Consider the following 16,906-nt stretch of genomic DNA (forward strand, 5'->3'; position numbering starts at 1 on the left):
GGCTCCTGGGATGAAACTAGCCTCACCTGCATTCTGACAGAATGAGTCCAGATAAGCTCAGAAAAGGACTGGATGCATTAATAAAGCCTACAGCTCTGAAATCCTGGCAGCCCAGGATATGTTAGATCTGGACAGCCCTACAGCAAGAAACAACCATGTAAAGCCACATTTAACTAAAGAAACTCTTTACAGCTACAACGTAAATCACCGTTTCACAGAAACACAGATTAGCCAAAATGGGACATTTCAAAAACACCAGAGGAAATTCCATTACAGTCATCACAGGAAATGGCATTTTCAAACAAAACACTAGCTGCACAGACTTTCAAGATAAAAGCATCTGATGTCTTCTCATTTAAAAAAAAATTGAAGCTTTTACAATGAGTAAAGTATTCTCAAATTGAATTTAAAAAAAGCAAACTCTGCATCAGCACTTCTGTGTGACCTGCTGAAAGTTAACAAATAGAAGTTTTTACCCTCCATAGTAGTGTTTGACAATGACAGAGCATACTCATGAGTCACATCTAATGCGAGGCAATTACACATGGAATGCAACGTTTAACCTGATTGTAACCAGTGACATCAGGGTGACCTGAGTAATGGAAGTGTGAGATGAGCAATAGCTTCTCATGTTAAGTTCAAATGATGCCATCAAGGAGTGACATTGTGATGAAAACACAGACGCTGACATTTGTGAGTGCCGAGTGACTCCCATGGAAACGTTTTATACCTAGGAAACTGAAATAAAACAACCTATCACAGTTATTTATCTGACCAAGCTGACCACAGAAGGAAAATGTATTATGTACGTTTGAAAACATTTATAGATAGATATTTCTTTATTGATCCCACATTGGGGAAATTCAATTGTCACAGCAGTTCCAAAAAGCAGAGAAAAGTGACAGCAATGTGCAAAAGTGAGGGGTGTTCCCAAATGTGCAAGTATACAAATACAAAAATGTGCAAAAATATAAAAAAAGTAAAAAGTAAGTAAGTAATAAATGATGTACACTATTACAACATAACACATGTTATGCCTAATAACATGTAATTATCATGTAACTGGAGATGTCACTAAGAACGCTTCATCCCCAGGAAAATCATGGACTGTGTATTCCCTTTCTATAACGCAGTTCAACTTTTGTGGTCTTGCTGTAAGATCATTTTTTCAGTGTTTTCTTTTTTTTTTACAGCCCACTGTGTTCTGTGTCCTGATTGGCTCTTGACTTTGTCAATCTCTTCTGTTCAGTGTGACAAATCTAAATTCTTTTTTTTATTTCAATCAGATCTGTTTTCATTCTATAATACTGGACTTATTTCCTAAGAAGGTTTGAGTTTAAACAAGAGAGAAAAGTGTGAAACTGTTAATGCCAGCTGACAAAAGTGCATAAAGTGCGCATTGAGGGGTTCCTCAGCTTTAAAAACATCTTTAATCCTACGTCACTGGTTATATTTTTGAACAAAACTCCCATTATAAACAAGGGAACACTGTATAGCCATCTGACAAAGAGAATAGGCAAGAAAGAAAGACACAAATACACCATAAAGGACAATCCCCAATAGTATGGCATTCAACCCTATGACCTGGAGAATCCAGCAAAAGCCAGAAGTCTGTGAAGGTCCTTCCCATTTGAAGCAAGAAGCAAGAGTTAGGCACCACAGATCACTCCTAGTATCCAACCAACAGACCACACATGTGACATTTATGAGTTGTGGAGCCACTGACGCTCACATCGCTGAAAGTACAGACCGCATCATCCTCAGACTACAACAGACAACCAAAAATCCTTCCCTAAACAAATAGTTTGAACTACAAGTGATGATTTTAAAAAGCTCAGAGTCAGGGGTGGTTCTATCATTACCTCATGTTAAGACTCAAAATTGTCAAGAAACCAGTTTTGCCTAATATTTTAACTGGCTGCTTGGCAGCAGTAGAGCAAAGTCTCAACCCTAAGCAACCGCCACCATCTTCCACATCAACCGTAAACACTTCAACAACTTGTGAAGAAGAAAATAACACGTCAGATTTTTTTCTCCCACTAAAACAGGAAGTCAGACGATGCATGAGACTGCTGTGTGTTTCCGGTGTGGTGGCTTCTGTCACCAGATTGCTTAAAGCAGCAGAGAGGATGCTGCTTTACGCTCCAACAGCAAGTTCAGTGAAGCCAAGGTGGCCGAAGAGTTTTAGGGCTTTGAAAAATGGGAATATCGCTGACAGAAGACTTTTCAAGTGAATCTGTCCAAGTTTGTGATTATATTCAAAAACGACATGGTTTTATTGGTGCAACACAGCATTCATTCAAATTGTGATTTCATTGGAGTGTGGCCTGAGCTAAGAAACTGTGTGCAGACGGCTGAACCAGCATAAAACTTGAGATACTTCAAAGAGGTCTGGCAGTTAAAGCGCTTTAAGCAGGATTCTACTGCAAAACAAGACTAGAGAAGCTTTTAAACATTAATATATCTTTCTTAAATGATGAGAACATCTGATGCTTCATGAGAGACTTTCACTGTGTTCATCTTTTTTATAACATTTATGTGTGTGAGGTCATTATGAAGCTGAGTCATTAGTAAATCCCAGTAGCTGTGTGTGCAGTGGGAGAACACGCACGATCCTCGGCTTCTCGCACCACTGGATGAGGAGTTAAGTTTTGGACAAACTGAAAATCCTTATTAGGAAAAACCAACAAATATGAATTTAATAGGAGAAAGAAAGAAATAGTTTTATTGAACCTGGATAACATTGCTCTCTTCTTGTTTTTTTCTTTGTTTGTAACCATACAGTGACTTGTACAGTCTCAGATTTTTTATTTTATTTTTCCAAATGGTGGTGGGGTTCCCTGATCAATTCATAGATTTAGGGGTAATCCATTAGAAGTCCAACGCAAACCATTGCAAAGCAGTGATACTGGTTTCTAATGTTATGGTTAAAAAAGGCCTCTTAACAGCATCTTCTGGTCCATTGAAACAGTTCAGGTTCTGCTGTGCTGAATTATGCAGGAGAGTACAACAACATATTTAAAAATGAGTGAAATTTCTGCAATTTTCAAAGACATGTTAAGAGTTTCAATGGTATCTCCACATCAACAACTTAAAGTATTTTTCCAGTTCACCCATACCTACACTAGCAAGTGTCTGCTACAATTTGCCACTCGCAGCACGCCCATAGAAGAAAATGTACATGAACATTTTGGCTATATGGGCTATTGTAGTTTGCTCATTTCTGTTGCCCACAGACAGTCAGTTACTAGCCGTAAGGGCGGTTGGGACTGAGGCTTTCCTGTTAACCTCTTTCCCATCTGCCCCCCACAGTATCAGCAAACTGTAGTGCACCTGTGTGGCAGCCCCCAAAATGAGTTTCTAGAGACCAGGTGTAAGAATCAGGACAAAAACTGTAATACATAAAGCGGGTTACTGGTTTCTGGACCTCATCCTTAGCTAGCGCACAAACAGTGGAAAGAGAAACCAAAATAAGGCAAGAATTACAACTCTACTACTGCATGTGGGGGTAAAATGAATGCTGGCAGGCATGTGTTCTGAAGAGATGGGAGCATCCAACAGGACAATCTTCTATCATGTCTAATCATCTCCACATGCGTCTAGCTTGTACTGCTATGCAGTCTTGATTCCATTTAATCTTAGTCGTTAAATAACTCCATGTAATTACAGCATGTTTACATTTGTTTCTGCCTAACTTTGTAATAGGGCAGCTGTGCCCCAACACTTTTAAAAGGATGGGGTATATTCAATAAACCCCATCACCGGCTATAATATTGTAGGAGTCAGCACCACTGAAGACTAAAAATGTCATTTTGAAAAGTGGCACGGTCAACATGAGAATACAGAGGCAGGTAAGGTCAACAGTGGACACTTTTTAGCTTCTGTTAAGCTCCTTTGTGACTCCTCTGGGATATTTGAATAGAAGTTTGTGCCCAGATAAGTTTTTAAATGTATGAAGTGAATTTTTTCCCCCTTTTGTAAAAGTCTTTTGTGTGTGTGTAAATGTGTGTAAACTGTGTTTGTGTGGTAAGGTGTGGCTTCTGATGATTAGCTGAAGAGTAACTGACACAATCTGATGCGTGGGGGGGGGGGGGGGGGGGGTATGCCTTACACGAGAGACATACTGTACATACTCTGAATACTTTCGCTCTGCAGACATTGTTGAGATAAAACAAAACCAACTGACTTACTGGTAAAGCCAGTTTGGTTCCTCTGAATGGTGATGCTACGTGTTTGTAGCAGATAAAACAACAAAAGGTCTGCATCTGATTAACAACAACCAGTTTTCTTTCTTTCATTTCTATTTAAATTACATTTTGATTGATATTTTTTGGTGTAAATAATCCAATTGTCTTAATTTCATGGTTCAAACATGAAGGTATTTCAATTCTAGGATTCTATGAAGACTCATTAGAAAGCAGTTGTTGATCAGGGAAAAAAACCTATTCAACAAGTGGGTCCTTCAGAGAGTATTAGTATTGCTTGGTAGTAACGGGTTTCTCTCTTACTGTGTTGTAGCCGGTGGGCTCCTGGCCGTCTGTGATAAGTTCTCGCTCTCCACGAGGGTTGACCCTCCTGAAGCGCCGCCTGGACTGCCGTTGGGACCCTTCTCTTTGCAGAAAGCAGTCGTTCCCTTCGCTGCCGTTATCCACCTGCAATACACAGTCGACACTCCCGTCAGAGTGGCAGCTTCTGTGAGATTTGCGCCCACGGTTGTGGATTGTGTGGGGGCATCGGGATGACCAGTCTACACACTCTGAGACCGGAGGGCATGGCTCAGAGCAGCTGCGCTGTAGCAGTTCAACTGTTTGGGCTTTACGATCCGAATCTGTATATTCCACATTCTGGACCTCTGTTTCAGAGTTTTGTTTTAGAACTTCCACATTGTGGTGTTCTGTGCTCCCATCCTTGGCCGTTACTCCTTCCGTTTTGCGCGGCTCCTCAGCATGCTTTGAAGATGCCGATGTCTCATTCTGCCCTTCTGCCGGCTCCTGGTTGAATATCCAGCCCTTCCAGAGCGCAGAGAGCCGGTGCCAACGGAGCACACTCATCCGGACTCGAGTAAGAGATCAGAACAACACATAAAAGCAGGAACTACCACAGGGGAGGGTAAGAAGCAGCCGCCAAATGCCTCTATAGAAAAAATGAATAGGAGGTTGGCGTCCAAAAGTTTAAAACAAAGCGGATAATCTCTAAGGGATTCCTCAACGTTACATCCATTGGAGCAAACGTCCGAAGCAAAATGAAAAAACAAACTGAATAAAGTTGGTTTAAAAATTGAAGACAAAAAAATTCAGAGCTGCAACTCTCTGCCCGTCCTACAGCCGATATGAAACAATCTTGACTAAAGACAGAGTTTCAACACGTTGCATGCTGATGGACTTGCTCACATGCTTGCTCTCTGTCGCCATCTGACACTCACAGAGCATACACTCAGCCCACTGTTTCCAGCAGGAAGCCGTAAATACACAAACATCCCCAGGCAGAAAAAAAAACAGCACAGCTCACAGATTCCGGCCATACAATTCATTCCCCCAAAGACTTCCCACATTTTATAATGCTGAGTGAACCAGAGCCAAATTATGATAGAAATGTCTACATTTATTTAAAACCCCAACATGTCAATAAGCTTTAATTCCCTAAACTTGCAATATTTTGTACCCTCTTTACACACACATGATCATATTTGCATATTTTGTTGTGTGTGTGATTTTAAAATGGCTTTTTTTTTTTTTGGTAAGAAGTCCCTTTACAACGTAAAAAGAGACATTTTTGGGGGGCATTTGGCTGCAGTTTACCATTTCACGTTAAATTATTCTCTAAATTCGTTGCCCTAAAGAGCCACTTTTAGAACACATAATCGATTCACGGGGTAAATTAAATTATTTTTATTTACTAAAAATGCCTATGTGCTCAACAGTTTCATTTGTATTTGACACTGACGACTTCCTAAAAACTAACATATGGGGCATTTTTGAAAAGAATTACTTTAAAACTGTACTGAACAACGTCCCAAACCCTGATTTAAAAAGGCTAGATGGATGTTTGTGTCATTTAGTTTTTCAAATAGCAAGTATAGTTTAAGATAAATTGCTTTAGACATCAGTTTCGGGCCATAGACACACAGAGAAGAGTGTTTTCAAAGGGGAAATGCTTAAAGGGAAGTCTACATTTTGTCGTCATCTCAACTGCAACAAAAACGTCCAAACAGGTTTTGTTGAAGTGAGCAGCATGCTGGCCAGTGACTCATTCATTCCAATAAATAAATAAATAAAAATACAAAGACATGCCCATTTTAGTGTACATGTTTTTCTGACCTGTATTCAATTCTAATGAAAACGATGCTAAGTTTTGAAAAGCGCGTTTGCGGCAAGTGCAGCACCAGCTGCATGTGGTAAACAAGCAAACACCAAGAAAAGCTGACGGGGAAGAGGAATCCCTTTGGTGGTCAAAAACACAGAAATGTATTCCACAGCATTGTGCTGTTGAGTTCTCGGACATAAACTCATCTGACATTTTAGGAGAAGAACAAGAGTAGGAGGAACCAGGGTTTGAAAATGTTTGTTTGTTCACCTGACCTCCCTGCCTCTTTAAATCTGTCCATCTTTATTATTCGAATCCCTGGTGCGAGTCCCTGCTAGATCCAGTGCCCTTTTATAGGAAATCGTTGCATTAAAAAATGTCTTTAAAGAATACATGCGCTCTATTTATTTATACTTAACATCGACTATTGAAAACACGTGCATGTTTTTCTGATTAAGCCACTTGGTATGGAAATGACAGATTTCGTCATAGAGAACCAATACCACAATTGGCCTCTCTGTTCTGGACTGTGGCTTTATTCTGTTCCTGAGATCAGTCATGTGCGTTTACGGACATCTAGTGTATAAAGGAATGCTGACAACAGCCAACACAGACGAGGAAACTCAGCAGTAACAGGAAAAAAAATACATGTGACAAAAAAGATTGTTTTTTTTTTTAAATTCAGCCTCACATTTTTCTGTTTGAATGACTTCCCCTTCTGTCATTTCAAAGTAAAAGTGAACATAAGAGTCAAAAGGTCAGTTCATTCTGAGCTAGGACAAACTCCTATTAGAAATTAGACTAAGTAGCAAAGAAACACTGAGATCCTTTTTAATTCAGTGGTTTATTGAAAGAACTTAACTTATAAAAAACCAAATTCTAGCTGTTAAAAATCCAGGGTTGTGTCTTTGTGTTCTCTCCCATAGCAGAAACAAACAAAGTCATCAGCCTGGCTTTCATGAGCCTCATAAGTTAAACAGTCCAAGAATTCAAGGGGGGGTCTAGAAAAGATAGAATCTATGACCATTTTAAAAAACACCTTTTGCACACGTTCCACTTTTGTCGCTCTGCTGATAAGAGCGGCCTTTTTAGTGTTTAGATTATATTGTGTCTGTTGGTTTATTTTCCCCTCTATGTGACAGGTTTCCTGTTGGCTAACACTGCTGTGCTTTGCTTCTTATTCTCATCATTTCTTTCATTTACCTGCTCTTGATTAGCCCTCCAATCCAGACAAAACGCTCACACTGAGAAACAGTCACTCTCAATCCTGTGACCACAACGACGACAGGAGCCACACAACACATTCTTTCTATTATTCCCATGGCCCCAATTAGCTGATGAGCTGCAGTGCAGTCTGACTAGACCACAGCCCCCCTTGCCCTTGTGAGTCCATGCATTTATCCTGAAGCATGTGATTGGAGGCCTATTTGTGCACATTTGTGTTCCTGGAAGGTTTATTCAAAATTGAAGAGGCTGTATTTCAATTATTGATTAACTATACAGTCAACAGTTTCAGTTATCTTCCATAAAGGCACTTAATCTCTGAAAAATACAACTCCACATGGCTAAACTCTGGATTAAAAGTAACGTTTAAATATGAAAATGGAAAAGAAAATGGGGATTTATGCATTTTAAAGAAAATAAAATATTAAACATAGAGTGTACAGATGCTCCAAATATACAGCCGACTCTGTCAGCTAATAGTCCCAGAGCCTTAGATAAGTCAAACAAACACTAATGTCCTTGTTTTGTTTTTCTCAAGTAATAAGGTTTTTTTTAATAATAAAAAAAGGTGTCTCAATGAAATGTGTTCTTGTTAATCACTCCAATTACAACAGCTCAAAATGCACCCAGTCCTGTTTGTGCAAAAGCTTGAGGAAGCGCCACAGACGATGTGGATGAACAATATGAGGATATGTTGAAAACATCCTCTTTAAAAATGTCCTTGCTTGGTGTTAAAGAGACGTTATCACTGTGTTGGAAAAATAAGTCTGCTCCCGGGCTCTGATTATTGTATTCATTTAAGTAACTTTTCTTCCCCAAATAAGAGAGGAAAATACACCCTCCTCCCTAAATAAATGACCCACACACAGTAGAGGCAAGCTTCATTTAAAAAGACTGTTTCCCTCAGCAACCAAACATTTTGTTCTTTATTATACAGGATGAATAAATGGTTTCCTTCCTCTTTTTTCTCTCCCCTCCTCTAAGTTGATTTCGCTGTTCCAAAACGTTGGTTCACAAAGCATGGCACAAACTTATCTTTGGGACTGTCAACACTGCCTCTTTTACTGTAGCAAACATCCCAAAAATAGACCCGAAGAGACAGTTTAAGATGAAGTGCTTGGCTGAAAGAGCACCTCACTCTTACATAACAATTTTCTGTTTTACTACTAAGTTATGATCTGATGTTGGTGTAGAGGCTGAGAGGGACTTGGCTGCCTTTGGATTCGCTCACAGGTCAGATAAGCTCTTATGTTTCACTAACTCCCTACTACCGGTACTTAAAAAAAGAAGAAGTTATATTTAAGACTACACATAGGTTTAAACAATCATTTTAATCTTTTAATTTTTATCTATTTCTTGGGATTCCTTTATAAAGAATAGCTGAAACTCGTTTTAAATAATGAACTCTTTGCTTTTCTAACTTTGAGTCATATCGTCTTCCTCAAATCAATTTCCCTTCAACTGCTTTTTACTGGATCCTGGTATTTTTATCGCCTTTGTTTTCTCCATTTCACTTTCTTTCTTGTGTTGGTTGAAGAAAAACAGACAACCTACGAACACAAGAATTGACTAAATCATGTGCAATTTAGAATAATGAGGATCTCAAACAAGCTTAGGTGCGTACATGTGACCCCTTTTAAGGTCAATGTATAAAATAGTCCTAGTGACACTTTATGCTTCATTTCATTTAACTAAAATGGCGTCCGGGAAACAAGCTGCCTACTCCCAGTGGACGCATGCCAGAGAGCGGGGCACACAAGGTAAATATTTGTGTTATTGTTCTACATTCACAACCATCAAGATAAAATGAGCAATTACATTGAAATAAATCAAGTTTTTCTATAGTTTGATGACAACACTTTATCTTTTTTTCTCTGTGTATAGAAATATTGTTTTTTGGGCTTCTGTTCAATTTAACCAAAGAGATCAGTGTGACCAAAGGCGAAGTAAGGAAAAAACATGATATAGAAAGCATCTATACTCACCACAATCATTTCTGATGGTTCCAAAGTGATGCATTCACAGCCACGTCTGCCCCCCAACTGCTTGCCAAAACTGTGAACCGCACACACAGACACACAATAATCAGTACACAAGGATGAGGTGATAATCGACAGCAGAGAGGGATGCATTCTATCACAAATGACCAAACATGGCAAACATGGATGATAGCAATAGACCAAACTTTGTGTGGCTTTGCTTTGAATGCAGCTAGACCCTGTAAGTCTGTAGGCGACTGACTAGTAACTGAATGTCCTTCAGCTCAGGAAGAACAGACACCTGTCTAAATAAATTAAAGGAACTGAAGCATTAGTCCCGTGCACCTGTTGGGTTGTCCGGGAACATGGAGAGCCGTAGAGAGGAGAGGCCACATATTAAAGTGTGTCTTGCAGTTTTCTTGATGCTTCTATGACCACCATAAGGGATGTCATGAAAATGGAACGTACCATTGTTGTCCGTGTGTCATAATATACTTATATTCCGATGTAGGGCTACTGGAAATTGCAAGCACTTAAGAAAAACAGGGGATGCTCTAGTCGTTAGTAAGATGCAAGTACTGGCCCCTTACAAACACTACACACATAATACGCAAGAGCCCGTAGGATGCCCACACAAATTGCCTTATTTTCAATTTCAGTCAGTCTGCACGCAAAGAGCACGCACTCAACAAGTGAATGGTGCTAATGGGCCCCTTGTGCATTACGCAGGATTTGGGAGGGTTGAATAATGAATGATCCGTACGACACGCCTGCGTCTCATCTACTTCACCCTTACATGTCACATAAGTGTTTAATCACAACCTGTGGCATGCAGCATGCCTGTAGAAAAATGTGCAGTAACATCTTCGCTCTGTGGGCTCTCTGAGCAGGCTATGATCTTGGTATTTAATGTGGACCACCTGTGTGCCCTGAATAGGTTTGCCCCTTTTTTGCCCGCAGACAGCCCATATCCACCCACAAGGGCAGTAACTAAACTTATCTGCCGCTTTTGTCCACCCTGTTAAAAGGTGTCAAACAATTCTTTAAGTGAAAGCTGATAATGTATTGGAAAAGAAATTCTGACTTTTAGAGGCTCTTCTAATCAAGCAGTCAAACTCGTTCTGTCCTCAAGAGCATTAAGTTAATTTCTGAAACACTCTACCTTGTTTGCCAGGGTGTTACCTCCATAAACCTTTTACTGCACACCAGAGCATCTATATCCATCACTTCAAGTTGAAAGCTTTTTTTTTGTTTATCTTTTAATTGGACACATGGTCAGCACTTTTGTGACATGGCTTTTGGCATTCAAGCTGTCTCAGCACTCTAGGATGAAAAACTAACCAGGGAGTCAGAGAAGACGAAAGAAAAACGGAAAATAACAACGACACAAAACAAAATGTGTTGAAAATTTGCACTGTGTGCGTGAATGTGGAAAGATAGAAGATTATGAAAGGGAAATGATTCTTCTTCTCAAATAGTGGAAGTCTGCTCCTAAAAATATTTCATCAAATTAAGAATTTCCAGCTAATATTCTAAGACATCAAATCAATTTAAGCTCTCCAGAACTACAAAAAATAGGCATAAATACTGTAATTGAATGCAAGAGAACAAAATAAAAATGTGGAAAAAAATATCTGTGACGCCGACAGGTAAGGAGAGGAGGTTTGTTTGTATGTTCAGGTGTTTCTTTAGCGTGTTAAAGGTTACTTTCACTTCAAGACCACAACCCTCTAAGCATTCACAAAGAGTCACAGCATCACAGATCCTCATCTGTGTAATCAAGCCCCTCCATCTTTGACCACCCACGACTTCAGTAATGCTGCATTTGTTGCCTTTCACTTTCTGCTCCCAACAGAAAATGACGAGACAAAAAAAGATGTTTCAATTTTCAAAGTCAAACCTTTTTTTTTTAATAATTCTTGACACAGCATTGAAAAATTCCCTCCTGTTGTAAGCAGTTGTGTATTCAGCACATATTCACATGTCTGCATTTCTCACAAGCCTAACAAGTGTGTGAAGGCTGGTGTGTCTGCACAGTTCAATCAGAGAAAGTGGTGAACTGAGAACAGATTGGGCTGCCGACATGTCTTCCTCTGCGTGGCATGTAGAGCTTACTCAGCACTGTTCAAGGATTGGTGAAGCTGCTGGTTTTAATGGTGGAAGCGTGGAGAGCTGGGAACAGATCAACTGTTACTGTTGTTCCGCTGGAAGCTTCTGTGATGCTTTAAAGACGTTTCTACCCTCTGGCTCACATCCTTCTGCTTCCTTTCATTCCTTCTGTTCTTCACCTCCAGTCTTTCGTTTCATCTTCTCCTAGTGTTTATTTTTACTGTTAATTTTTATTGGTCTATCCTGTGCCAGCGTTTAAAAGGTTTTTATTTCTCCGCCATTTTCTTTTGCTTCCACATTAATTCTCCTTCAAATTGGATTTTTCCTTTAAAGTCTTTCTTTGCTGTTTATTTCACCTCTCATATCTCATTTGGGATTCCCTTTCATCCTCCCTTTGCTTCTTGCTGCTAGTCTTCCTGTGAGTCAAAAAAGGAGAACTTTTATCTCACTTCATCCTGATTTCTAACAAACATCAATGCAAACTGTAAGAAGGGTCAGCCTCCTCACTTTAAGCCTCTCAGGAAAACCAGGGTTTGGTGTTTCACAATAGAGGAGGATTAAATGTGGGGGTGTAGGTCCAGTTTAGCCCGATTCAGATGCCAAATCAATTATTCTACAAACTATTGAGAAGTGTTTATAGAAATGCTGTGTTTAAACATGTTTTGACTTAAACATTTGCTGAACTTTTAAATTTATAATTCTTAATTCCCAAGCTTAAAATTGACTTTTAACCCTTGTGCTGTCTTAGATGACCTTACCCCTTACATTGACGTGTTCTCCCTACCATGACAAAGGTGGATAAAGGTGGAAAGATTTCATGTAATCCATGGACACCAGTGAAGATCACAAATCATTGAAGAAAAAAGGTTCAGAGCACTGTCTAGTGGGTCTAGATGACCAAACTCCCAATGTTAAAGTGCCTAGGATAGCACAAGGGTCAAGGCTTCATGGCTACCAGAAAGGTGACAGTGTCTGCAGTCTGTTTATTACTGGGCAATAAATAATATTCTGAGAAGATGTCTGTAACAGAGAGCACAGGGGAAGCCTCGCATGCAGCTAGAGAGCGGTCCACTGCAGAAGAATCAACACGCACCCCCAACACACTTGTGTGCACTCCTTCCTACACACGCAGCGCGCTGACACACACACACACACACACGCAGTCATTCTACAACACCTATATAGTTGGATTTGAATTAGCCCCGCCCACTGACCTTTGACTGGTGAGTTTGACAGATAATAATATAAAAAAATATATAAAATATATATATATATATTAGGGCTGCACGATATGAGGAAAACTCGCGATATGCGATATTGGTGATTAATATTGCGATAACGATATAATTTGCGGTATATAAATAAATATCAAACCAACCAAAAACATCATTTCCATTTCACTGCAACAGTTTAAAAATTATACTCCAAATGACCCTTGTCGACGTAGGAGGCAAACATCAAACTTAAAAGGGCTCATCTGATTGATCAACAACGTAAACGGGTCCTTCCGATTGGTTAAATGCATAAAGGGATTTATTTCATTTATTCAATATTTCAAGCTGCCATGAGTTTGTTTTAGCACATTTAACCCTTGTGCTATCTTAGATGACCCCACCCTTACATTGACGTGTCCTCCCTACCATGACAAAGGTGGATAAAGGTGGAAAGATTTCATGTAATCCATGGACACCAGTGAAGATCACAAATCATTGAAGAAAAAAGGTTCAGAGCACTGTCTAGTGGGTCTAGATGACCCAACTCCCAATGTTAAAGTGCCTAGGATAGCACAAGGGTCAAGGTAACCATTTATTGCGATTTTCGCCGTCTTTTGCGGTATGCATATTGCACAGCTTGATGTCACGATAACGATAAATTTGTGGTATATTGTGCAGGCCTAATATATATATATATATATATATATATATATATATATATATATATATATATATATATATATATATATATATATATATATATATATATATTATATAATATGATTATTATTTTGTGTGTTTTTTTGTTTGTTTGTTTGTTTGTTTGTTTTTTGGGGGGGGGGGGGCTGCGGTTACCGCGCCACCGCGCCCCCTGCTGGTTTATCACCGCGGTGATCAAAAATCCCACACCGTCACAGCTCTACTTGGGACATGGAAAATACAATGGGTTAGCCACTGGTAAACAGGGCGGGGTTGCTCTGTGCTAACAGTCCCACCAACATCTAAGAGACTCATTTCTAATTAACTTTTGACATTCTGTAAACATAAAAAAAAATCCTTAAAAAATATTATATTTGATAATATATTATATTTGAATAAAGCTTGACAATAGGCCAAGAGGTTTTTAACTGTGAAGGACCAAAAATGAAAAACTGGAGTAAACTAATAAAATATTAATTAATGTATAAAATGTGTCATGAAATCAATAAAATAAAAGGCCCCCGGAGCCTTACCCGGTTACTGGTGGGCAAACGCGGGTTGGTGGTCACGGGTGGACAAGGTCACCAACCCGTCGCAGGGCCACAATCACACACCCAATACACACTCACATTCACACCTGGGCACAATTTAGAGTAATCAATTTTTGGACTGAGGGAGGAAGTCCCGCAGAAACCCACACACGCAAAGGGAGAGCATACAAACTCCAGACGAGTCTTGAACGCAGGCGGTCGTGGTGGTGTAGTAGGGCCGTTGACCTCTGATTGCCGGTTAGATTACCCCCTTGCCCGCCCATGTGTCGAAGTGCCCTTGAGCAAGACATCGAACCCCACCTTGCCTCTGGTGGAAGGTTAGCGTCAGTATTTGGTAGCGGAGCCGCCATCAGTGTGTGAACGTGTATGAATTTGACTGCAAGGAACTCTGGGGCTTCAAGGAAGGTGGAAAGCGCTTTGTAAGTATATGCCATTTAGCATTGCTTGCTGTGAGGCAAGAGCGCTAACCACTACCCCCCCAGATGTCAAAATAACACTGTTTATTGGATTTGAATTAGCCCCGCCCACTGACCTTTGACTGGTGAGTTTGACAGATGGTAATAATTCATGGAATGCTGCAACACCAGACCATTGAGCAATTAAATGTATTTTTTTACATGAAATCAATTGTTATTTTAATTAATTATTGACACATTTAATGACATGTTTTTATTTTATTTAAATTTTAATGATTTCATGACATTTATTTAATCAATTAATGTTGTGTTCATTCATTTCAATTTGTTCCCTTTGGTTCTCTATAACATGAAGCAGATTTCTGATTGTTCCTTACCCCGCTTCAACGTTTTTTTATTAATTTTTCTGCAGTTTTCAACGTTTTTTGCTCTTTTGTAGATTTGAAACTACTATCACCTGCACAGTACACTAATACAGAGGCTGGATTTACTTGGATTCCTCTAGTGAGGAGGACTTTTGCTACATAAACTCAAGACCTAACAGCCGAAATCTCTTAACAGCATTAAAAAGTTTTAAATCACATTTAAAGTTAAAATGGATTTTTCTTTATGTCCTCTGCAGGTTCTTACCACATCCATTCAGAGCATATAAAGAGCCTGCTCAGTTCAGTACAGAATGAAATGCAGTCAGCTGGTCTCTGAGCCCTCACTGCCGTTTGCCTGGAGGTCAGCCTGACTCTTGAGATCACGCCGCACTCCACTGAGGCGGGACGCCTGGTCCCCGTCAGAGCCTCAGAGAGCCTGCCAAGCCTGTCACTTCAGTCGGATCATTTGTGTGGAGAGTGGCAGGACAGGATGTCGAAGAGGAACAACAGAGAAACGCAATTTCCTACCAATAATGGAGCTTTAGCAGAACTGAAATTTCCAGACTCTTTACTACACAACACATATGTTCAATACAAAAGCAGCTTATCTTTAACTGAATGAAGTCCCTAAAAGAAAAGAAAAAAATAGTACAAAAAAAAAACAACTAAAGTCAACTGTGGGTGTTTGAGTGCTCACAACAGCTGCTGTTCTGACTAAAGTGAAACGTGACACCTACCTGTCTGCTGTTTGCTGATGTAAATCTGTGTTTCTAAGTGCAAACTTATGGAAGAATTCCTGTAGCATAATTAAAAATAAAAGTCAAAACCAGAAAGGCTTTTTCATTTTCTAAATGAAGCTGCATTTGTTGACTCAAAATTAAAAAGAAAAAGCAATCCGCCCTGCCCCCCCCCCCTCCCCCCCTGGAAATGCTTACTGGTATTGAGTTTTGCTCCACTTTTTTGCGGGGTGTATGTGAAAACGCAAATGTAATCCCCTCTTTGCATTTTCACTTTAATGACGTCACAGAATGAGCGATGTTAAAGAAGAAAATGAAAAAGCATTTTAAAGGAGTGACATTAAATTTTATTTTTGAGTCATTTGATGCAGTTACATTGTGAAAATAAAAAAGCATTTCTGTTAATCCATATTAACTGTCAAATTAAACATTTCTAAATGAATTTTGCTACAAATTTACTAGAGAATCTTTTAAAAATGAAATGTCAAGTACCATTTTCATTATTTTAATTAAGTGACAGAATAAGCTATGTTGAAGAAGAAGAAGAAAAAGAAAAAGCGGTTTGACGGATTGCTTTTTCATTTTAATTTTGAGTCATTTGATACTTTTTCATTTTGAAAATGAAAAAGTATTTCTGGTGTTGACTTTTATTTTTAATCATGCTCCAGAAAAACTTCCATACAAACGAGACAAACCTCGCAGACCACAAGACAACATGAGCTCAAGGCTGGGCTTCACCACTCAGTAAACGTTTCACAAACTCATTAAAAGAAAACTTTCTGACAAACAGCCAAGCAACAATAGAACTAATGTCTCTGAGCGGATTCAATTGTGGCTTTTTTCTCATGATGGAGGACATTCATTTAGAAAATTGAGGTTAAAAATAGCATTTCTGAGCATGTCTTTATTCAAATTGTTGTGAATCAGGAGCAGACAAAAAAATATACGCTGGGCGAGTCACAAACTCCGCAATGGCGAGGGAAAGGGGGGTGGGGTTACTCCACGCCAACAGGCCCACCCAAAACTCAGAACCAAATTTTTTAGATCAAATCAAATTAATGAACTACTGGCGCTCTGCAGAAACGATGTCCTAGAAAATGACACTGGTATAATCATAACTGAAAAGCCACTGGGAACACTTGGAGATTAGGTCAAAAGATGATCGGAGTGGAACTTTAACAGATGTGGTCATGAAGCAGCATCTCTCAATTATCCATCCAGACTAAAGCTGTCACAATAAAGTAAACAAAAAAAAGTACTTGGAAAAACTTGCCCCAGCAAAATAGATGATCAAACATGTGCAGGCGTG

General features: G+C 39.4%; 1 protein-coding gene across 11 annotated transcripts in view; it reads right to left on the reverse strand.

Annotated features, from left to right (window-relative positions):
* The window catches only part of rapgef6 (Rap guanine nucleotide exchange factor 6), a 120,130-nt gene that overhangs the window by 66,806 nt on the left and 36,418 nt on the right, over nt 1-16,906 (reverse strand). For all 11 annotated transcript variants that reach the window (XM_020708658.2, XM_020708661.2, XM_011483175.3 and 8 more), the window contains 2 exons: nt 9,513-9,582; nt 4,509-4,652 (listed from right to left, as the gene is read on the reverse strand). In XM_020708658.2, the coding sequence (XP_020564317.1) occupies nt 4,509-4,652; nt 9,513-9,582 (214 nt within the window). The remainder of the gene's footprint in view (nt 1-4,508; nt 4,653-9,512; nt 9,583-16,906) is intronic.

Source organism: Oryzias latipes, chromosome 14 (genome assembly GCF_002234675.1).
Source record: "Oryzias latipes chromosome 14, ASM223467v1".
Taxonomy (NCBI): Eukaryota; Metazoa; Chordata; class Actinopteri; order Beloniformes; family Adrianichthyidae; genus Oryzias; species Oryzias latipes.